General features: G+C 44.4%; 2 protein-coding genes across 2 annotated transcripts; both read left to right on the forward strand.

Moving 5' to 3' along the window:
* Nucleotides 1-2,432: 2,432 nt before the first annotated feature.
* Nucleotides 2,433-3,998, forward strand: LOC132493735 (lysine-specific demethylase 4D-like). The gene has a single exon (XM_060104510.1). It carries the CDS (start codon nucleotides 2,433-2,435, stop codon nucleotides 3,996-3,998), a length of 1,566 nt encoding a protein of 521 aa, XP_059960493.1.
* Nucleotides 3,999-17,982: 13,984 nt separating this feature from the next.
* Nucleotides 17,983-18,891, forward strand: LOC132494190 (lysine-specific demethylase 4D-like). The gene has a single exon (XM_060105211.1). It carries the CDS (start codon nucleotides 17,986-17,988, stop codon nucleotides 18,889-18,891), a length of 906 nt encoding a protein of 301 aa, XP_059961194.1. The 5' UTR covers nucleotides 17,983-17,985.
* The last annotated feature ends 5,621 nt before the right edge of the window (nucleotides 18,892-24,512 follow it).

Consider the following 24,512-nt stretch of genomic DNA (forward strand, 5'->3'; position numbering starts at 1 on the left):
GGTGTAAACTCAGTCGCGGGATTGCTGGATCATATCGTATTTCTATTTTTAGTTTTTTAAGGAACCTCCATACTGTTCTCCATAGTGGCTTTATCAACTTAACATTCCCACCAACAGTGCAAGAGGGTTCCCTTTTCAACACACCCTCTCTAGCTTCTGTTGTTTGTGGATTTTCTGATGATGCCCATTCCAACTGGTGTGAGGTGATACCTCATTGTAGTTTTGTTTTGCATTTCTCTAATAATTAGTGATGTTGAGCACCTTTTCTTGTTGATGCATCTCTTTTTCCTAACTTTAATGAGAATGTGACTTTTGTTTCACTGTTAAGAATGATCCTTGCTATTTTTTACCTTGAAATTCTTTACCTTACAAAACAAGTTTCTCTTGATGCTTTGCAAGTAAGAATTGTAAAATCATGAATGGATTTTGCATTTCATCAAATGCTTTTTTGGTACCTATAAGATGATGATATTTTTCATTTACTTTGTTAATATTTTGAATTATATCATTAAATTTTCCAATGTTGAATCATCCTTTCTTTCTATTTGATCATGATGTATTATTATTTTATTATATTGCTGTATTTCACTGGATAATATTTCATTTTATATTTTCATCTATGCTTATAAACAAAGATGGCCTGTAGCTTTATTTTTTATTGTTCTTTTTTCTTTTTGCTATCAGAGATCAGAATAGCCTCATCTGAGTAGCTTTCCAACTTTTTCTATACTCTGAAACAATGTGCACAATAAGAGTTAACTGTTTCTTGAAACTTTTCTAGATTCACATATAAAATGATGTGTCTCCTGGACTTTCGGTGGTCATACTTTGAACCAGCTTCTTTTCCTGGGGTATTATTCAAGCTTTCTGGTGTTTCATGGATTCATTTTGGATATGTTTCCTCTCCAGAAAATTATTCTTTTATATTTTGAAAATTTTGCTGTCCAGTTTCTCCTAAGATTCTCTTTTGAGATTTTCAAAATCCTTTTGTGCACTATTTCATTCCTAGGGGTATATTTTCCCCTTTTTTCTTAGGTTCAGTTATGCCCATGTTTTATTGTTCTCATTAATTTCTTCCAAGAATATTTTTGGTCATCTGTGTTTGGTCTTCTATGTGTTTTCTTTGATTAACTTTCTCTTTATTCTTTGTTATTTGTTTACTCCAACCCCTTCTTTCTCGTCTTCTATTTTGTAGCTTCTTCAATTGAATGTTTAGTTCATATATTTTCAATCACCCTTGCTTTTCCTTTCGGTACGATGAAAGATATCTGTCTCCTTTAATTCTTTTCACCCTAAACTATACTTTAAAATGTATTTAAATAATTTAAATTAATTAAAAAAATACTTCACAGAAATTTGTAAAAATCATCATAACTTGATGATTTATGACAATGAGCCATTCTGATGGCTGTGTAACCAGCACCTGCCTTCAGGATAGAATATTCACATTATGCTAGAGACTTCCTCACACCCCCACTCAGAACCTCTCTCTTTCACAACGGTCACCACTACTCTGACTTCTAACATAAATCACGTTGCCTCCTTTTTCTCTTTATATAAATGGAAGCATAGAATAGGCATTCTTTAGAGTCTGGATAATTTTGCTCAGTATTCTGTTTATAGAATTACTCTTATTTTTTCATGTAGTTCTTGTTTTTCTTCGTTGCTGAATTGTATTCCATTGTATGAATATACTACAATGTACTTAGCCATTCTAATGTTGACTGGCATTTGAGTTGTTTCCAGTGTTTGGCTACTGAAATAATGTTGTTCTGAACATTCTTGGAATTGACTTTCATTGCACAGACATACACATATCCTAGGCACGAATCATAGTACATGGGTAAGTTCAATTTTAGTGGATACTGTCCAAAGAGTTTTTCAAAGTGAATGTAATGATTTCCATTCTCCTTACTAGAGTACAGGAACTTCCACTGTTCACAACAACACCATTTGTTGTATTATCAATCTTATGAAATTTTAGCCTTTATTTGACTATGCAATTATATTCCATGGTGGTGTTTTATTTGTAGTTCCCTAGTAACTATTTGCAAACATTAGTTTTCAACCTGTCTCTATTGTATTTTTTTTTTTTTTAGGTTTTGTTTTCAATACTGCCCTGAAGACACTACATTTGGGATACCCACCCAGGGCTGGGTGATTCACTAGAACTCAAGAGGCCAGAGCCAAGTGTCAACCAAGGACATCACAGACTTGCAGGCTCAGCCAGCATCAGTCCTGAGCAAGGCTTCTGCCCAGCGTGGAGTCCCCTGCAGAATCAGCAAGCCTAAGAAATATTATCAACTCATTGCATTGAAGTCTACTGGGGGTTCCTGCTGATATACTCCAACCCGTTTTTGAAAAAGCAGTGTTTTCCAGCATCCTCACCTATCCAGAACATAAATAAAACCTTGGGAGTTTCTTGCTTATTAATGAAAGCTATGAAGTCTAAGTCCAACTGGGCCAAGAACCCAAGTTGTAGCATAATGGTATTTCATCCAACCAAAGAAGAGTTTAATGATTTCGAGAACTACATTGCTTATATGGAATCCCAAGGTGCACACCGAGCAGGCGTGGCTAAGATAATTCCACCCAAGGACTGGAAAGCCAGAGACACCTATGATGATATCGATGACATCTTAATAGCCGCTCCCCTCCAGCAGGTGACTTCTGGGCAGGCAGGTGTGTTTACTCAGCACCACAAAAAGAAGAAAGCCATGACCGTGAGCGAGTATCGCCGCTTAACAAACAGTGAAAAACACCAGACTCCATTCTACACTGATTTTGAGGATCTGGAGCGAAAATATTGGAAAACACGCCCCTATGGTTCACCAGTATACGGTGCGGACGTCAGTGGCTCCTTATTCGATCAAAACAGGAAGCAGTGGAACCTTGGCCACCTGGGAACCATTCAGGACCTGCTGGAACAGGAGTGTGGAGTGGTCATCGAAGGCGTCAACACCCCCTACCTGTACTTCGGCATGTGGAAGACCGCCTTCGCCTGGCACACAGAGGACATGGATCTTTACAGCATCAACTACCTGCACTTCGGGGAGCCCAAGACCTGGTACGCGGTGCCCCCGGAGCACGGCCGGCGCCTGGAACGCCTGGCCAGGGAGCTTTTCCCGGGCAGCTCGCGGGGCTGTGAGGCCTTCCTGCGGCACAAGGTGGCTCTCATCTCGCCCACGGTCCTCAAGGACAACGGCATCCCCTTCGGTCGGGTCACTCAGGAGTCTGGAGAGTTCATAGTGACGTTTCCCTACGGCTACCACTCTGGCTTCAACCATGGCTTCAACTGCGCGGAAGCCATCAATTTCGCCACCCCGCGCTGGATCGATTATGGCAAAGTGGCCTCGCAGTGCAGCTGCGGGGAGGCCCGGGTCGCCTTCTCCATGGACCCCTTCGTGCGCATCCTGCAACCGGAGCGCTACGAGCTGTGGAAACGCGGGCAGGACCGGACCGTGCTGGACCACACGCAGCCCACGGAGCCCAGCAGCCAGGGCCTGAACGCCTGGAGGGAGGTCCGCGCGGCCTGGGGAGCCACTCTGGGCCCCAGGCACCACCAGCCCCGCCGTGCTCCGCGCCCCCGTGGGCCTGTAGCCGCGGACGGTGGGACCCGCCACCGAGTCCCTGTGCATGCTGTGTCCCGGCGCCCCTCGCCGGCCCGGGGTTCTTGCTCGGCAGCCCAGTTCGAGGCTGCGGCCACCTGCACCTCCGGGGAGCCCGGCCCGACCCAGCCGCTGACCCCAGGTCCATCCGCCCCGGATCGCCACCCAGCTGGAAGACGTGGCCCTCGTCGTCGTCCTTGGGAACAGGGGACTCAGGAGCCAACTGCTCCCCCCAGGGCTAAGAGGAGGCTTTCCTTAGACATAGCTCAGGACCCAGAGGCTCAGCCCCTTCCTGTGGATGCACCCTCGCCAGACAACGCTGACGCGCTCAGCCCTGGGCTCCAGCATCCCGCCAAGGCTTCTGGGTGTGGTTGTGGCCCTGTCCCCTAAGCCCAGGGGATGCCTTTCTACCCCATCCTGTGGGCCAGCTCTGGATGCTGCTGAACTTCTAAAGAATCCTGGGCGTTGATTAGCCTCCAGTCTCTCTCCTTTCCTCCTTCCGCCAAACTAGAGGTGGTCGTTTTTCCTGCACTTTTCTTCATAATTATATCAAAACATTTCAAGCAAAACTTATTTTTCTGAGCTTGTTGCCTTGTGTGATGTTGGAGAGTGAGTTTGGGGTTGATGGTTGGGTTCCAGCTGGCCGGCTGGGTTGAGGGATTTGGTTTGCAGCCCTCTCTGAAGGATGACTTGGTGGAAATCACCTGGCACTTGGCAGCTCAAAGTTGCTAGGAGTGATGAGCAAACATAGGGCAAAAAGTGCCAGCATGTGAAAAATCTCCTCTCCAAGTCTCCACTGCCTTCTCAATGCTGTATGTGTATTTCACATGGTTAAGTCATTGATACATCCCAATAAACAAATCCACAAATAAAGGAACAAGACAATTTCAAGTGGGCATATGTTCTGTGAAAAGATTAAAGGGGATGGGGTGATAGGGCAGGATGGGCAGTGTGGTTCCGGTGGTCAGGGAATACTTCATAGAGCAGGAGACCTTTCTGAGTCCCAGATGACAAGAAGGAAGTTCCAGAGCTGATTTCCACTTGGATGAAACAACAAGTGTAACAGCCCTAACATAGAGCTTGGTGTTTTTGTGTGGATAGAGAGGAAGCTCATTTGTATCTGGAGCTAGAGAAGGGAGAGGCAGGATCTTGTAGCTCATGTTAAATATTAGAGTTTTTTTCAACTTGAAATGAGAAGGCATTGGAAGTTTAAGAGAGCACGTGACATGATATAATTTGCATATGTAACTAATCACCTTAATTGTTCTGTGGACCCCTTGGGGGCAGGAGAAGTAGTTAGAACATCTAAGTAATACAGGTGAGAAGCCATGGTTACTGACTTAGGCCATAGTGTTGAGAATGCACAGAAGTGGCCGAACTCAGAATAAATTTTGGAAATTGAAAATGATAGTTTGGATGCAGAAGGAAACATTTCAGAGAATCAAACCACATCTCTCTTCCCTCCAGCTCTCCCCTACAGAATTTCAATAAGATTCTGGCATTTGAAGCACCATGTAAAACTACAGGCAGGAGCGATGAAAAAGTAAGGCTTCTTTGAAGTTCTGATTGAGGAGTAGCAAAAGCCCATGTGTCCGCCCTATCAACATGCAGCTAGGCAACTCTGTGGTAGTATATTCTGTGGAAAACTGAAGCTGAGAGACTGAACTCAGGATCCTCAGTGGAGGATGGCAGTGAGATGCTTGGCTGAATAGATGATTAAGCCCTGTGTTGAGATGGTGGAACCACATGATGGAAGCAGACTGGAATTACTGGGAAGGCAGCAGCCCTGGAGAGTAACTGGACCATAGTAGATCTCATATGAGCAAGGAGTAAACTTTCATGTGATAAGTAACTGAGATCTTGAGGGCTTTTGGTCCTTTAATTTATTTAGGTCACTTGTGGATACGGCAGTGCAGAGAAATATGGGAACTCTGAGAAGCCTCTATGAAGACAGTAGCCTGGCTCATATTGCTATTTTAAATTTTAGAAACTGAAATTTTCCTTGTTACATTTCAGGGATATCACAATCTCTTCCCGGCAGATACATGCTCCAAATAGCCTAGGAGAACAAAATTGGGGGTTTTGAAGGAAAAGAAAATAGAAAAAAGAAAATTTCAGAAAATATTTCTTCCACTACACTCCTTATGCTTTCACTTCACTTTTATACGTGAAACAAAATTTCCTTTGCCCAATATAGAGAAGCAATGTTAAAAATACAGTTTAGTTTTACCAGTACACTGGTTCCTAAATTAGTCTCCTTGACCTAAGTAGGCATTTCTCAAAAGAAGATATACAAATGGCCAACGGGCACATGAAAAGATGCTCCACATCGTTAATTATTAGAGAAATGCAAATCAAAACCACACAGGGGTATCACCTCACACCTGTCAGAATGGCCATCATCAAAATGTCTACAAATAATAAATGCTGGAGAGGGTGTGGATGAAAGGGAACCCTCTTATACTTTCGGTGGGAATGCAAATTGGTTCAGCCACTATGGAAAACTGTATGGAGGCTGCTTAAAAAAACTAAAAATAGAGACACCATATGATCCAACAATCCCATTCCTAGGCGTATATCCGGAAAAGACGAAACCTCTAATTTGGAAAAATACATGCACACCAGTGTTCATAGCAGCCTTATTTACAATAGTCAAGACATGGAAACAAACCAAGTGCCCCTCAACAGATGATTGGTTTAAGAAGAAGTGGTACATACGTACCATGGAATATTACTCAGCCAAAAAAAAATGAAATATTGCCACGTGCAGCAGCATAGATGGACCTAGAGAATATCATACAAAGTGAAGTAAGACAGAAAAAGACAAATATATCACTTACATGTGTAATCTCAGAAACAATACAAGTGACTCTATATACAAAACAGAAACAGACACACAGACATAGAAAACAAACTTGTGGTTAGCTAAGGGGAAAGGGAGCAGGGGAGGGATAAATTAGGGGTATGGTATTAACAGACACACACTACTCTACAGAAAACAGATAAGCCACAAGGATTTGCAAAACAAAACAAAACCAAAACAAAACAAGAAACACAAGGATTTGCAATATAGCACAGGGAACTTTATTATCTTGCAATAACCTATTATGAAAAATAATCTGAAAAAATATGTATATAACAATCACGTTTCTGTACACCGGCGACTAACACAATATTGCAAATCAAGTATACTTCCGTTAAAAAAAAAATTAGTCTTCTTGAAAGGATCAGGAGCTGGGGGTGGTAATGAAAGGGGTTCATCAAGCAATTCTACTGAAAATTCTATTTTATTTCAAGTCAACCGGCACACTCAGTTTGGATACTAACAATCTGTACCACTCTTCTCAGGAAAAGATGCCCAAACCCAGCTGTTCTTCCATGTCCAGTAAGTTTTTGCTATACTTTATCTTGGAAAAGCAAGGGACACTGACAATGACAATTACATAGAGGCAAGGATAGAGCCACCTTTGTTCTCACTGCCACGATCTCTCCTAGGCCCCTCTCCACTTCTGAAAAATAACAATCACGAGTCGAGTGTATATTCCTCAAGTTTGTAGACAAAAGGCTACGAAACCGAAAGTAGTATGTCATGTTGGTTTAACAACTTACCCCCACCGTCACCTTTTAGAAAAGTCAATATTACAGTCACAAGATCTAAATATTTTCCTATCTATAGTTCTTAGTCAGCTCAACAAAGTCAACTAGATCTCTGTAATTTATTTTATTTTATTCAATCTGCTGATGATGGACAATAGGGTCATTTCCAAATCTTTGTTAATTCAAACAATGCTTTAGAGAACAGCTTTGTATAGAGGATTACTGGGTTGTATTTATGTTGACTTTTAACTTACTAGGAAAAGCCAGCTTGCCCTCCAATTTCCACCTCTATAGGCAGTGTGGGAGGGTTCTGGTTTCTCCATATCTTGACCCACTTTTTTATATTGTCAGACCTAATCAAAATGGGCAGAGAATAGCTTCTCTGATTGCTAGGGATCCTGCACATCTTCTTGTACTTATTGGCCATTTGGATTTCCTCTTTTCTGAGTTACCTATTCTAAAGCTCTGCCTACTTTTTTTGGTTTGACTATTTTTTGTTGTTGTTGTATAGAAGTTATGTGATATTCAGAATACTAATTCATTGTCTATTTCATGTATGGTGACAAACTTCTCCTAGACTGTAATTTCTTTTAATTTTTTTACGTCATTGTATTAGTCAGGGTTCTTCAGAGTAATAGAATAGATAGGAGATATATGTATAGCTCTTAGTAGGGGAACTCATTCATTTGGTTATGGAGGCTGAGGAATCCCACGATCTGTCAGATGGGCCGTCTGCAAGGTGGAGAACAGGGAATATGCTTGGGTCTGGGTTCAAAAGCCTGGGAACCAGGAGTGCCCATGTCAGATGTCCCAAAGCAAGAGAAGACGGATGCGTCTGCTCAAGCAGAGAGTAAATTCACCCTTACTCTGCTCTTTTGTTGCATTTGGGCTCTCAGTGGTTTGGGTGATCCCAGCTGCAGTGGTGAAGGAAATCATTACTCAGTCTACTGATGCAAGTGCTAATCTCTTCCCGGAACAGCCATGCAGAACACACAGAAGTAATGCTTTACCAGCTATCTGGGCATCTCTTAGCCCAGTCTACCTGTGGAATTAACCATCACAGTCATTACTTTGGAATCATTTAAATATATCAGACGTTCCCATCATGGTGCTTTTGGTTCTCTAAGACCTTGTTCCACCCTGAGTTCATAAAGACATTCTTCACTATTTTCTCTTAAAGTTCTGTGTTGTATCCGTCTGTAATGCACCTCAAATTTATTTATGTAAGTGGTATGCGGTCAAGCTCCAATTCTACCCCCCAAAACAGTGCCAATGCCACTACCACATATTGAATAGCCCGTCCTTGCCCATTGGTTTGCTACCCTACCTCCATCATAGGCAGACTCCCACATATCCATGTGTCTGTGTCTGGCCTCTCTATTCTGTACGTAGATATATTTGTGCATTGCAGCTCAAATATCACAGTTCGGTAGAGGAGAAGTCACCCCTCTTTGTTCTTCTTTTAAGGAATCATCTTGGAGATTCTTGCTTGAATACTTCCCTACTTACTAGATCTGTCATCTTGACCAAGTTTCTTAATATCTCCTTGATGCGGTTCCCTCATATGAGAAATAGGGTTCATAGGATTTCCCTTATAGGGTCACTATGAAGATAAGGCATAAATAAATTCTTCTATGCAGAGTGCATTGAACAGTGTCTGGCATTAGATAGTCATCATATATTAGCTTTTTGTTTTTTGGGGTTTTTTTTGCGCCGACGCGAGGGGGCCCGGGGCCATCCTAAGGGCCCGGAATGCAAGTCGGCCGCCAGAGCACGACACGGGGTCTCACCGCCAGAGGCCTCCAGCGCAGGGGCGGTCCCGCGGCACCCAGGACGCAGACTGGCCTCCTCGCGCCCACTCAGGGGGCCCCTCGCGGGGCTCGGGAGCACCACCGCCAAACACCCACGGGCCGCGGCCGGGCCGCGACAACACTCTCCCGCGGGCACACTGGCCGCCCCGCGGGCCCCACACACACCTCCGCCGGGCCCGACTCCCCCGCCTCGGGAACCGTGAGCACTCCACCCGCGGACGCCGCCGGCCGAGGCGGCCGGGGGGACGACACCCTCACGTGAGCGAAGCCGTTTCGGTCCCAGACGGGTAAGGGGGCGCGGAGGGGTGGGGGCGGGTGAGGGCCGGCGACGACGGGGAGGTGGCGGCACGCACAAACGGCGAGGGCCGCGGGGCAGGGGCGCGGGGCGCTGCCCAGGGAGAGGAAGGGCCGAGACACCACCGGGCCACCAGGAAAACAAACGCGGGGTCCACCGCCACACACAGGAGGGCGGTCCCACGACGCCTGAGATGCCGGCCGACCCCAGCCACCCTGGGGCCTCCCACGACCCGGCCCCGCCGTCAGGGCCCGAGTGCGACGGTCCCCCCGCGTGGCACGGACGGACCCGTCCACCCAAACTCAACCCCACCGTCCTCGCCAGATCCGCCTTCATCTAAGTCCGACCCACGGGGCTCGCGCCCCAGGGAAACGCTCCCGAGCGAGGCGACCCCCACCGTGCCCACACACCGCCACCGGCTGCGACTCGCGGTGAGGGTAGGCGCGACGGGCTTCTCGTGGCTGCGGCACTGGGTAGTCGGGACATCCAGGCGTCCCCGCCCCTTAGGCTCGCCACCGGGGTCACCGCACGCGCACGCGCACGCACACGCGCACCCGCCCGCGAGCGCGGCCCCGCGCCGGACGGCGGTCTGGCGGGACCTTTCCCCGACTCAGAGCGGGGAGCCGCGTGCCGCGGTAGGCAAAGAGCGGCGCTCGGCCCCACCGCGGGACCCGCGCAAGCCCTCCCGCGAAGGCGAGGGCCTCTGCTCACACGTGCTCTGGCAGTCGCCACCGTGGCTACTGCACGCTTGGGAGGGGCAGCGTCTGGGGGGTCCGGTACCCCAAGGCTCCCTCTCGGATCGCTAGAGAAGGCTTTCTCACCGACGGTGCGTCATCCCCCACCCATCGTCTCTCACCTTTGGGCCCACGGAGGCGCTCCACGAGCCGCCAAGTCCACGACTGGGCGGGGGGTGGGCGGGGGGGGTCTGCGGTATGGGTAAGCCCACGGCCCACAGGAGCGTTCGCGGCCACAGCCGGGGGCACAACCTGTGCCGCCCCCAGGCTCCGGAAGGAGGGAGCACGCCCGAGAAGCGCGACAGACCCCCTTCTCACAGGCCTCGGCCCAACACGATCGGACCCACGCCCGCGTGCGATCCGCCCCCACAAGGGGGGGGGCGGCACACGTGGCGTTCGCCTGGCCACAGTCAGTCCCCCCAACAGCACACCGTGGGAGGACGACGGCGACGAGGAGGCACCTGTCCCCCACCGAGGGAGAGAAACAGAGGCACGCCTCCCTTTACCGTCTCGACCCCCCCAAGAGAGCCACTCTCGGGACACACCACCGCGGCGGGGAGCCGAGGAGCACGCTGGGAAAAGGGAACGACACCACCGCTCGGCCTCGGGCACCTGAGGGACGACCTGGAGCGCTCCAGGGGCACCACAGAGGACCAGGCAAGGTAGGCTCACGCGCCGGCAGGGGCGCGCAGCACAGCGGCGGGACGGCCCCCCACCAACGCGGGGAGGACCGCTCGCGAGGCACAGGCCAAGGAGGCGAAGCAAGAGTGTCTGCTGCGTCCCAGGACCACGGCCCCGCCCACGCCGTGAGGCAGGGGGCGGGCGACCGAGGGGCAGGGCCGGAGACCACCACCCCTGCCTTCCACACACCCCTCGACAGACAGGCTGGGAGGGCGTGATAAGAGAGGCGAGGGGCCCGCGACAGAAGGAGAAGAGTGATCCCGTTCGCCGAGAATGTCTGTCCCTAGTCTGGCACGACTTAGGCCCGGCCCAGGAGAGCGCGACATCACCACATGGATCAGTCAATATTAGCTATTTTTAATAATATTTGTTCTGTTAGAGGTACAGAGAAGCTTCTGTTGATCAAAAGAAATGAAAAAGAGAGTGAAAAGACAAATCAAAGAGTGAGAACAGATACCGTGTTACTCATACCCAGTAAAGAACTAATAAGCAGAACATATAACTACTACCAAGACAGACAACCCAGCAGAAAAATGGACAAAATACTTGATGAGGCACTTCCTGAAGGAGCCCCTCCAATCAGCCAATAATCATCAGAAAAATTGGTTCGCCCCTATTAGTAACCAAGTAAATGCAAATCATTATGAGGTAGCCCTATGCCCTCAGCTGATGGGCTAAAACTGAAAAGGCAGAAAATCACCAAAGGTTTGCAAAAATGAAGGGTGATGAGCACCCTTACATGCAGCTAGTGCGTAAACTGGTAAAATGTGTTGAAACAATGTGGCAAGTTTAAGTTTACATATTCTATGGCCAGTATACACGTCAGAGACTTTTCAGAGCAATGCTGTTTTACTAAGAGGCCCAAAGTGGTAGCAACCCACAGCCCCATCAACAGTAGAAAGTTTATATGGTTGAATACTTTACAGCACTGAAACAGAAAAGTCCAGCTGCATGCAACGGCGTAAGTGATGAAAAACTACACCCAAAATACACTAAAGGACATCAATACAATTGTGTTTCTTCAAGGTTGTATAAAGTTTTCAAAAATGGACAGAGTTTTAATTTTATAACGTTTACCAAAATTACTATGTGAATAGTTAGGATAAGGTCAGTCCAGGAGGCAGAAGGGGCTGTAATCTGGGAAAAAGAGCACAAGTCAGGCAGCCAGGTGCCTGGCAATGTTGCATTTCTTGACCTGGGTAGTGGTTCCACTTCTGCTCACTCTATAGTTATTTGTTGAAGTGTACATGTATGCTTTATAGATTTCTGTGAACACTTTGTATTTCATACTTTAAAATATTTTTTAAAGTGCTCTAAAAGATTATGTCACATAGTGGTTCATAGAATCATTTGGTTTATAATGTGCTGTATTGTAGACTGTTTCCCAAACTCAGATTGTTTCAAGTTTTTTTTCATTCTAATAATGGTTTATTGATGCCTTCTCCTGTTTATTTATTATTTACAATATTATATTTAGTAATACCTAAACTTTTGAGCAGTTTTAGATTTACAAAACATTGAGCACGTGGATCAGGGTGCATTGACCCGACCCCACTCCCATGTCCCCCTATTAGTAACATCTTAATTCCCACGGTATATTGATTACAATTAACAAACCAATGTCAGTATGTTATTGTCTACTAAAGGCTATCATTGGTTCAGATTTCCTCACCTTTTACCCAACGTCCTTTTTCTGTTCCAAGATCTCATCTAAAATATCAAATTGCATTTAGTTTTCATGTCTCCTTAGGTTTCTCTTGGCTGTAACAGATTCTCAGACTTTCCTTGTTTCTGACCAAAATTTTGCATGGAAACCTGACAGTCTGGGGGAATAGTGGTCAGGTATATTGTAGGATGCCCCTCTATTGGAATTTCATGCTTTTCTTATGATTATCTTGGGTTTCTCTGTTTTTTTGGAGGAAGATTACGGAGGGAATTTTGTCACATTTTAATCACATCATATCAAGGACATATACTATCAAAGTAATTTATGACTTTGTTTTTTTTTTTTTGGCCACGCCTCGCAGTTTGTGGGATCTTAGTTCCCTGGCCAGGGATCGAACCTTGGCCCTAGGCAGTGAAAGCGTGGAGTGCTCACCACTGGACTGCCAGGGAATTCCCAGTTTATGACTCTTGATGTTGACCTGGTTAAAATGGTGTTTGGCAGGGTCCACCTCTATAAAATTACTACCCCTCCCCGAGTCCCATCACCACTTGCCACTTGGCACCAGCTTCTCACACGCAGGGAGCACCCTCTTCCTGTAGCAGGGAGTACCCTATAATCTATTAACCAGTTCTTTCTTTATTTTATTTTGTAAGTAACAGACTTCTATTTTATTAATCATTTATATTTTTGTATATGGTTGTTTTCCCTTTTGTTTTTTGAATTGTTTTTATCATCTTTATCTTTTTTTTCTTTCAAATAATTCTGAGGTATTTTGGTTTCGTTTTTACTAACTACTTGCATACAACATAAAAATCAATAGATTTTTAGGTATTATATGGATATTGTTGTAGATGTTATGTGGATATTCATTTTAAAATAAATATGGTGGTGTTCCCTTTTTTCATTATTGACTTTCAATTTTATTTCATGAGTGAAATAAAAGTTTCATCAAGATGGTACTCAATACGTTGATTCTATGGAATGTTTATTGAGATTTATTATGTGGTCTTAACAGCGGTAAATTTTTGTAAATATTTTATATGTGTTGAAAAGCATTTTGTTCTGTGGTTGCTGCAGGAAATATAATCAAAGTTGTTAACTTTATTGTTTAAACTTTTATAGCATTATTAATTTTCTTCTCTCCTCATGTATCAGTTCCTGGAAGAACGGTGTTTGAAAGAAAAAACCTCACACCATGATGGCAAATATGTCAGTTTTACCTTATAATTCTCAGTCTTTGTGTTCTATGTCTCAGTGCTATGTGTCTAGGTGCGTAAAGTGCATCATTGTAATCTTTCCCACGAGTTTTTCTTTCTCATAACTATAAGCTGCCCTTCTTTTACCTTATAAATACATTCGATATTAATTGCTGCCAGACCAGGTTTCTTTTGTTTAATATTTGCTTGGTTTGACTTTTCCACTCCTTTTATTTTCAACCTGTTAGTTCGCTGTAAGATTGGTTTAAACAACCAAAAGGGCGCAGACAAAGTGGGCTCACCAACCAGAGCAATTACCATTGATTGGTGCTGATCAAATTATACGTTTGCCCAGGTAGAAAGCCAGAGCCATCAGGACATGGGTCTGCATTTGGAGGCCAGCTGCCCAGCGAATACTGTCTCTCTCTCTGGGTCCTTGAATATCTCCAACTGGAATCAGGATTTTGTTGGTAGAAGGTAGGTCACTTTATTTCTGTAATTTGTGCTTATGAGCAAAAGAGTTATTTTCCTACCAGAAGTTTTAAAAAATGACACTATGCATATAGAGAGAGAGAGCGAGAGAGAGGGTACTATACGTTGGGATATCCTTTCCTTGAGTTTTTATTTTTAAACTATTTTCCAACTTGTGAAGTTAAGTTTTTTCTTAATATTTTCTTGGTAAAAGCCACAAAGATTTTCAGGAAAAAGCACCTCATTTAGTGAACTGCAATCTAATGAGAATGAGAGGGTTTCTAGAACTGGGTAACGAGTGTGTCAATTGGAAGGGACTTGAAAAATATGTGGGATCAAATTAGAGATTTTGATTTGATATGAGGGTATTAGATTTGGGGTGTTACTGATTGAAATTGAAATTGGTGTGGGACATATATAGCCGGACTTTGAGCACAGCCTGTTTCATTCAGAGGCTGAATCCTTCAAGGAAACCATTTTCTGGGTCTTGTGTATCATCATTTGGAATTAAGATTTTAGACTGGCAGAAGGCAAGCACATTTTTGGCCTTTTTTTCTTTTTCCTTTAAAGCATAAAGATGAAAAGGCTGACATTTTATCCCAGAAAGCAACTTTTCTTCCCTGGTAAAAGTCACATTTATTTATCCCTTTAAAGTACAAGCATTGCATGCATATCATTTTTAGATTTCTTCATTGGGGCCATGTATTTCTGTTATTAAAGGAATTAAAACCTGTTTACTCTTTCACTTTATAATTGATTGTTAACTGGTGTATGGGATCTATAGATTTTGTTCACTAAGCAGTGTCAGAAACTTGGTTGAATCCTATATTTCTTTTTTTTTTTCAAAGTCTTTATTGGAGAATAATTGCTTTAGAATGGTGTGTTAGTTTCTGCTTTATAACAAAGTGAATCAGTTATACATGTGCATATGTCCCCACGTCTATACCCTCTTGCAACTGCCTCCCTCCCACCCTCCCTATCCCACCCCTCTAGGTGGTCACAAAGCACCGAGCTGATCTCCCTGTGCTATGTGGCTGCTGCCCACTAGCTATCTGTTTTACATTTGGTAGCATATATATGTCCATGCCACTCTCTCACTTTGTCCCAGGTTACGCTTCCCCCTCCCATATCCTCAAGTCCATTCTCTAGTAGGTCTGCATCTTTATTCCCATCTTGCCCCTAGGTTCTTCATGACAAGTTTTTTTTTTTTAGATTCCATATATATGTGTTAGCATATGGTATTTGTTTTTCTCTTTCTGACTTACTTCACTCTATATGACAGACTCTACATCCATCCACCTCACTACAAATAACTCAGTTTCGTTCCTTTCTATGGCTGAGTAATATTCCATTGTATATATGTGCCACATCTTCTTTATCCATTCATCCTGTTGATGGACACTTCGGTTGCTTCCATGTCCTGGCTATTGTAAATAGAGATGCAATGAACGTTGTTTTTACATGACTCTTTTTGAATTATGGTTTTCTCAGGGTATATGCCCAGTAGTGGGATTGCTGGGTTGTATGGTAGTTCTATATTTAGTTTTTTTTTTTTTTTTTTTTTTTTTTTGTGATATGCGGGCCTCTCACTGTTGTGGCCTCTCCCGTTGCGGAGCACAGGCTCCGGATGCGCAGGCCCAGCGGCCATGGCTCACGGGCCCAGCCGCTCCGCGGCATATGGGATCCTCCCAGACCAGGGCACGAACCCGTATCCCCTGCATCGGCAGGTGGACTCTCAACCACTGCGCCACCAGGGAGGCCCTATATTTAGTTTTTTAAGGAATGTCCATACTGTTCTCCATAGTGGCTGTATGAATTTACATTCCCACCAAGAGTGCAAGAGGGGTCCCTTTTCTCCACACCTTCTCCAGCATTTATTGTTTGTAGATTTTTTGATGACGGCCATTCTGACCGGTGTGAGATGATATCTCAGTGTAGCTTTGATTTGCATTTCTCTAATGATAAACGATGTTGAGCATTCTTTCATGTGTCTGCTGGCAATCTGTATATATTCTTTGGAGAAATGTCTATTTACGTTTTCTGCCCATTGTTGGATTGGGTTGTTTGTTTTTATAATGTTGAGCTGCATGAGCTGCTTGTAAATTTTGGAGATTAATCCTTTGTCAGTTGCTTCATTTGCAAATATTTTCTCCCATTCTGAGTGAACCCTGTATTTCTAATAATTTGTCTATCAATGCAGATTAATGATTAGATTTTAATTAGAATGTTTCAAGTATTTACACATTAAGGATAATGCTTGCTAAGGATGCGTATATTTGTGTTCTGTACTTTTATCCTGCTTTTGTTTACATAGGCACTCTTTCTATAATGGTAGATTTTAATCTGCGTCCCCTATTTTATTATAACGTGATATGCTTGTACTTTTCTCTCTTTTCTCTTATGCTCATGTTTTTACACTTTTAATGGTCTACAAATTGCATTTGGGTTTCAGTCACCATTTCTATTGGGTGTTATGTTTTCTTTTGTAATTGTTTCAGCTTATATCATTGTTTTCCTTTCCCTAATTTATGTTTCGGGTTAAGCCATCCAATTTTTGAGTTGAGTGCTTAACTCCTTTCTTTTCAAGCTTGCTTAATGTCCTTACTGTTCACTTAGATATTCCTCTTTTTCTGTCTTATGATTTGTCCTAATTCTTTATTTTTAAATGTCAGCTTTATTGCTGTATAATTGACTTCTAAAATTGTAAAATATTCAGTCAACTTTGTGGTGATTTGATATTCATTGTGAAAGGGTTCCCCCCATCTAATTAATTAACAGATTTCCTTCATATATTTAATTTTTTGGTAAGAACATTTAAATCCTACTCTTCTGGAAAATTTCAACTATACATCACATTGTTATCAACTATAATCACCATGGTTAACATTAGCTCCTGAGACTTTATTCACTGTGTACCCTTTTACCCTCCCTTCCCTGACCTCCCCCACAACCACATTTCTCCTCCGGTTCTGTAAGTTTTACTCTTTTTTTTTTTAAGATTCCACATATAAGTGATACCATGCCATATTGGCCTTTCTCTGTCTTATTTTACTGGACATAATACCCTCCAAGACCATCCATATTGTTGCAAATGACAAAATTTCATTCTTTTTATGGCTGAGTAGTATTCCATTGTATCTATGTACCACATCTTCTGTATCCATTCAACCATCGCTGGACATGTTGGTTGTTTCCATATCTTATCCACTGTGAATGTGGGAGGGCAGGTATCTCCTTGATATTCTGTTTTTACTTCCTTTCGATGTCTACCCAGAAGTGAGACTGCAGCATCATACGGTGGTTGTATTTAAACTTTTTGAGGAACCTCCGTACTGTTTTCCATAGTATGCACCATAGCTGCACCAGTTTCCATGCCTACCAAAAGAGTGTACTTTTTGCCCTTAAATTCAAACTTTGAAATTAAGATTGCTATACAATTTTCTTTTACGTGATGTTAAATCAGTTTGTTTTGTCATCCACTTATTTTCAATATTTTGTACTTTCTTTAGGTTTGGCTTGGAAACTTCTATGAAGAGACTTTCTGCTCCAGTGAGGTGAGAAGCCACCCATGCACTCAAGCCTGGGAATCTGGAGAGGCCTCAGGCACTTATGCCCCCAACAGAGGAAACTCACAGAGCTGCAGGCTGAGGCAGGACTTGGCTCAGAGAGCGTCTCCTCTGGGAAATACTGGATTTCCTTTGGCTCCAAAATGCTGACAAGAGTGGAGTCCTTCGAGTGGATTGACAAGCCTGGAGAAGATACCACCTCGTTTGTTTAAAAGTTCAAGTCTGGGTTCCTGCCTCTCAGATATATCAAAACTTCTTGAAAAATAAAGAAAGTATAGGGAAGAGGTTACTCCCCAGCATTCTCAGGTATCCAAAGCATACCTAAGAGGCTGGGAGTCCGTTGCTTATTCTATTGCCGCCATGCCGTCTAAGCACTTTGGTAGCCAGAACCCAAGTTGTAACATTAAGATCTTCCACCCAACCGTGGAAGAATTTGAAGATATCAGCAAATATACTGTTTACATGGAGTCGCAAGGTGCACACCGAGCTGGCCTAGCCAAGGTAATTCCACCGAAAGGATGGAAAACCAGCCAGATTTACGATGATATCGATGACATCTTAATAGCCACTCCCCTCCATCAGGTGACCACTGGGCAGGCAGGTGTGTTTACTCAGCACCGGAAAAAGAAGAAAGCCATGACCGAGAGCGAGTATCACCGCTTAACAAACAGTGAAAAACACCAGACTCCATTCTACTCTGATTTTGAGGATCTGGAGCGAAAATATTGGAAAACACGCCCCTATGGTTCACCAGTATATGGTGCGGACGTCAGTGGCTCCTTATTCCATAAAAACAGGAAGCAGTGGAACCTTGGCCACCTGGGAACCATTCAGGACCTGCTGGAACAGGAGTGTGGAGTGGTCATCGAAGGCGTCAACACCCCCTACCTGTACTTCGGCATGTGGAAGACCGCCTTCGCCTGGCACACGGAGGACATGGACCTTTACAACATCAACTTCCTGCCCCTCGGGGAGCCTAAGACTTGGTACGCGGTGCCCCTGGAGCACGGCCAGCGCCTGGAACGCCTGGCCAGGGAGCTTTTCCCGGGCAGCTCACGGGGCTGTGAGGCCTTCTTACGACACAAGGTGGCTCTCATCTCACCCACGGTCCTCAAGGACAATGGCATCCCCTTTGGTCGGGTCACTCAGGAGGCTGGAGAGTTCATGGTGACGTTTCCCTATGGCTACCACTCTGGCTTCAACTGGGCGGAAGCCATCACTTTCGCCACCCAGCGCTGGATCGATTATGGCAAAGTGACCTGGTAATGGGGCTCTTCATGACCTTTGGAAAGGTCTTCGTCAAAATAAGGAAGATTTCAGGTGAGCACCCTTAGGACATTAAAAATGGGTGGTTGGGTGGGGACTCAAAAAGGGACCTATAATTACCAGCTGGGAAGGGAGTTGGAGGTTAGAATAGTAACATGAAGACCAGAGCTTTGTAAGGTACTGAAAGTGTGTGTGTGTGTGTGCGCGTGTGTGTGCGTGTGTGCGTGTGTGTGTGTGTGTGTGTGTGTTGCCTTCTGTTTTCCTGAAGCAATATGGAATGGAGACTTTGTTTTCTTGGAGCAGGAAGGAAATAGGAAGGTGGGAGACTTTATCTTCCTTTCCAGCCAGGCTTGGAGATGGAACAATAAGATGAGTGTGGTCATGAAGAGTTGAGGAAGATGGGCCGTGTCCCTGGCATGCACTGTAGAGAAGAAAGGAGACTTGGGGAGGTCTGCATTGTCACCAGACTGTGAGGCCACCTTCCCCGGCCCCTCTCCAGAGCTGCAGAAGCTTTCCTTCCTCATCATGGCAGAGAGGGTGACCCCCAGGGGAAGCTGACTCTGTCCATTATGAAGTTTTGTCCTTGGCATGGGAAATTCCAGAACGGCTATTACTCTGGAGAGTAATAACGATTCTCTGTTCAGTCCTCCTTCCCTATCACCTCCCCTGCAGCCTCTTATTTTTCTTTTAATGGTGAAGTAAGTAAATGTGATGCTGTTGATGTGGTTTTGTGTTGTCCCTCCAGCCACAAACTCAGTCCATCCATGGACCCACTCTGTATGCGTATGTGCAAAGTTGAATGTCAAGCGTGATGTCTTTCGTAAAGCAAGCTTTTCCGTAGTCACTGCTTTGACCTTTCCAGCAGTTACTTAAAGGGGAGAACTGGACTTAGAGTCAGCAGAAATGGCATTGAAACCTGTGCTTTGCTACTTTCTAGTCGTGGGAGTTTTAGCAAAAAAATCATTGATTTTCTCTGAGCCAGAATTACAGTGCGAGAATTTTGTGAAGATACTGGGGATGTAAATGTGACAGGCATGTAAGAGGTGCTCAGTTAATTTGATGTGCATTCATACACTCTCCTGGCCTCTAGGGCCAGCCCAATGCCTAGGACATCTGCTCGTATTCTTTCTCTGATGCTCAGTTCTACTGTTGTTTTCCTCCCCACAGCCCCAGGCTTACACATTACGTTTCTTTTGATTAATAGACTTTATTTTTGCAGAGTACTTCACAACAAAATTAAGTGGAAAACACAGAGGATTCCCACATACTCCTTCCCAGGCTCCTCCACCAACATCCACACCAGAAAGAAACATTTGTTACAATCGAAGAACCTGCACTGACAACCTCATTATCACCCAGAGTCCGTAGTTTAATTTATGGTCACTCTTGGTCTTGTACAGTCTATGGATTTGACCAATGTATAATGACATGTATCTACACTTATAATACCATACAGAATACTTTCATTGCCTAAAAATCCTCTGTGCTCTGCCTAATCATCCCCTCTCCCCCCCCGACAACCACTGATCATTTTACTGCTTCCATAGTTTTGTCTTTTCCAGATGCCTTCTTTCACATAGTAATGTGCCTTTAAGTTTCGTCCGCATTTAGTGGTTTTATAGCTCATCTCCTTCTATTGCTGAATAATATTCCATTGTATGACGTACCACCCTTTATTTGTCCACTCACGTGCTGAAGGACATCTTGGTTGCTTGCAAGTTTTTCTGCAATTATGAATAAAACTACTATAAATACTTGTATGCAGGTTTTGGTGTGGATGTATGTTTTCAGCTCATCTGAGTAAATACCAAAGGGTGTAATTGCTGTATTGTATGGTGAGAGTATATTTAGTTTTGTAAGAAAGTGCCAATTATTTTTACCGGTAGAAAACTGATCTTTTTTTTTTTTTTTTTTTGCTCCTGATCTACCGCATGTTTGCACAAAAGGTCACACATACCCATTTGCAAATTTCACTCCTTGTCCTGTTCATCCTTGTTACAGTGTTACAAAGGCAAGGTAAAGATTTCACAATCAGCCAGGAGCCAGAGGACCCAGCATTTATTCAGACTCCTACACCAACTTGTTTAGTAGTCTTTCAAAAATTCAGGTTTCGATGGCTCTCCACTTGCCGGTTTCGGCAAAATGAGCTCTTAGCCACATTGCACCTCTGTTAGAGTTTGCACATAACAAGTTCAGATCATGGCAAAAATAATTTGTGCTAAATAAATAGTACCTATTATCATTATTACTTAGGACCCAAAGTTGCAAGATGGACATTAGAACCTGTACTTAAACGTAACTTGTAGAGGTTGGAGTTCTGGTCTTGGGACTCCTCTAAGATTTAAAAAATCATCAGTTATGGATTTGTCTGACTAACTGGCCGCAATGAATTATTGGTAGAGATTAACCATTACACCATTCAGTTTCCGTGTGTGTAAGGATTCCTTTCCAGATATTTAGAAATAACTTCACCATGATATTTATGTCCTTAGATTGTGACCATATATGGGTCTTGAAGTTGCTTTTTCCCCCAATGCTTGTGTTACCTTTCCTCACTTTAAATACGAAACCACAAACAGTTGGTAGGAATTGGCTCCCGAGATAAGTGGAATGGACACTGATCTGAGTTGAACAGATCCTGGTGAGGAACAGCCCTTACCCATCGTGCTCTTCTCACCAGCCTCTCAAACTGAAATGCCTCCCAAGCCCCTTGTCATTGACCTGCAGTGATTACAGGGTAATTGTGAGACCCTTCTTACGGTTCCTCAGCAAGTGGTGGGTGTTAGGGGGATAAGCAATTTCAGGGAGGACAGAGGAAGGGCAGAACTGAGCCCTGCTGGGCATGGCTAACATGTTGGAGGTGCCACTCTATGAAAATGCAACATGTGTGTGGCCGGGTTTCTGGATTCTTCTAAGATCCTGGCATCCAGTATCCTCGAGCCCTAAATGTTCAGGCCCCTCTACCTAAAAAAGAGCTGCGTCCAGGCCTGTAGACCTCAGAGAGCATCTTTTCTTTGTCCCATCTCTCAGAGAACCTCTTCTCAAAAGCTTGACATGGTATCTATATATTTCAGGGCCTGTTCACTCACTGACTTATTCATTCATTCATTCAATCTGCACATGTTTGCTAAGCATTTACCGTGTACCAGGCACTGTTTTTGGAATTGGAGACACAACAGTGAAAAAGGCAAAGTTTCAGTTCTCCTGGAGCTTATATTCTCATTATAAAGAGAGACATAACAAGTCAAGCACTCATAAAGGCTAGGAGAAAAAATAAAGCAGAGTAAGGGGTTAGAGAGGGACAGGACTGCTATGTCGGAGAGGGTGGCCTCTTGGGAGTGTGGTCTTCGAATGCACGCTGTGGACAAGGGAGTGAGAGCATCATTCTAGGCAGAGGGACAGCACATGCAAATACCTGTGGTGGGGGCGCCCTTAAGGTGCTCACAGATTAGCACCGTGGCTGGAGAGCAGGCGAGAGGCGGCGGGAGCTGAGGCGGGGGGAAGGCATAAAATGTCCTAACTCAGTTAATGCAGACTCCTCCCACGGAGTTATTGGGGCCATTGGTGTTTTAGGTGAGCTGGGGATGGAGAAATTTGGGGGCCACAGAGTCTTTGAAAGCACGGATAATTCACAGCCATCCCTGGAAATGGCTCTATCGTTCCTACCAGATGCAAATCCTGAGAGTAGAAGGTCTGTATGTTCTCGTTTCCTGCTGTACCAGCTGACATGTCACGTTTCTGACTTGCGTTGCATTAGGTGGGACTTGAACAGACCCAGCAGATCACTGACATTCACTAAGTTGACAACAGCCATTCCAGCTATGTATGAGCAACACCGAATCACTGCAGTCAGTATTTTGAAATTGTGCTGAGGCCCATATTCAAATAATATGGAGGGCAGTGAAGGAAGCTCCTCAGGAGACTTCAGGAGAAATTCTCTGGAAAAACAGCTACCAGGTGAGAGATCAGGTGTGAGAGTTGAATGGGCTATAGATTTAGAATTTGAGGCTATGCATGGGCAATCCTGGCTCCAGAGACAGATAATTTTTAGGAAAGAGCTAGGATTAAGAATTTGCAAAGAAAGAGCTCAGGATCCATTCCCTGGGAATGTCAAGGGTCTATTGCATAAGTTTCTTTTCCCTGAGAAACTCCTTAGTAACCAGGTGACCTAACCTCAGCTCTCAGGTGGTATATCCCCTTGACTGTACTTACACACAACCGTCTAGGACCCTGAGTACTTTATTAACCTATGGTTTAGCTCATGGATTGAACCAGATTGAAGCAGTTGATAATTATCTTTCTTGGCTTTCTCTGTTTAGTGAGGACTCAATGAATATTGTCGATTGAGTGAATGACTTGAAACCACCAACAGAAATGAAAAAAAGAGCTAGTATCATAAGAAACACCTAAAATAAATAAAGAATTCCTATTACAGCATAATTGCTTTCATGTTAATTGTCTATTAAAATAAGATATGCAGTTCTAAGCTGGGGGTTGAAATAACTTACAGAGCCAGAGAATAAACTCTGTTTCTCTTATTCCAATATGAGACCTTCGTTCATTGACTCAACAAATATTAAGCACCCTCACTGTGCCAGGCTAGTCCTACATGCTAAGGAAACATAGTATGACGTTTATGATCTGCTTGGAGACAGACAGGCAATTAGGCAGTTTCACCACGCCACAGCTTCTTCCCAGCTACCATAAGCATAGCCAGGCTCTCCCCCACACTGCTGGTTTTAGAGCCTCTGAAGAAAGGTATCTTTAACTGGGAAGAGTCAGCCTCAAGTTCAGGGCCAAAACCTCTTGGGGCGCTCAGAGCTATTTCAGTCTGTTCTCGGGCACATGGCAGATCTCTTGTTCACTTTTCTCAATCGTACCTGACAAATGGGCACAGGTCACCTTTTGGGGAGAATGGTGGCTACTGCGGGCATTCCTTTCTTACCAGGTGTGCAGGGGGGTGGGACTGGCTTTGAATGCTCCCACTGGCTGCTTCACTCTAGGAAGTGAGTGTGGCTTACTGTCAAATCCCTCCCTTCCTCCACTCATGACGTTGATATTCCTTGGCTCCTTTAGGGAGCTTGGTCATTTGAATTCCATTTCTTGTGTTCCATTCTGTTTTCCCACTATCTGCCCCCTTGCTATGGACCGAATGTGTCCTCCTAAAATTCATATGTTGACACCTTAATTTCCAGTTAGGGATTTGCAGGTGGGGCTATTGGGAAGTAATTAGATCATGAGGGAGGAGCCCTCATGAATGAGATGAATGCCCTTCTAAAAAGAGAGATGATTATTCTCTTCACCTTGTGAGGATGCAGCAAGAAGGTGGCTGTCTATAAACTGGGAAGAGAACCCTCACCAAGAACCTGACCATGCTGGCACCCTAGTCTTGGACTTCCTGCCTCCAGAACTGTGAAAACAAAAATGTTACTCATTCCCCCCAGTTTATGGCGTCTTGTGATAGCAGCCCAAATGGATAAAGACACCCCCGTAACTGCTTGTCTACAGTTCACACTGGCTACTCGAGGAGAAAGGTAAAAACAAGTAGGCTAGAGACAGGAAACGTGGTTACCATATTATGAGGGTCTACAATGTGCCAAGAACCCTGACTCCCGATTTGT

The sequence above is a fragment of the Mesoplodon densirostris genome, chromosome 7 (genome assembly GCF_025265405.1).
Source record: "Mesoplodon densirostris isolate mMesDen1 chromosome 7, mMesDen1 primary haplotype, whole genome shotgun sequence".
NCBI lineage: Eukaryota > Metazoa > Chordata > Mammalia > Artiodactyla > Ziphiidae > Mesoplodon > Mesoplodon densirostris.

What these genes read in the sequence shown, in the direction of transcription:
- LOC132493735 (XM_060104510.1), top strand. Translation starts at nt 2,433, where the DNA reads ATGAAAGCTATGAAGTCTAAGTCCAACTGGGCCAAGAACCCAAGTTGT.
- LOC132494190 (XM_060105211.1), top strand. Translation starts at nt 17,986, where the DNA reads ATGCCGTCTAAGCACTTTGGTAGCCAGAACCCAAGTTGTAACATTAAG.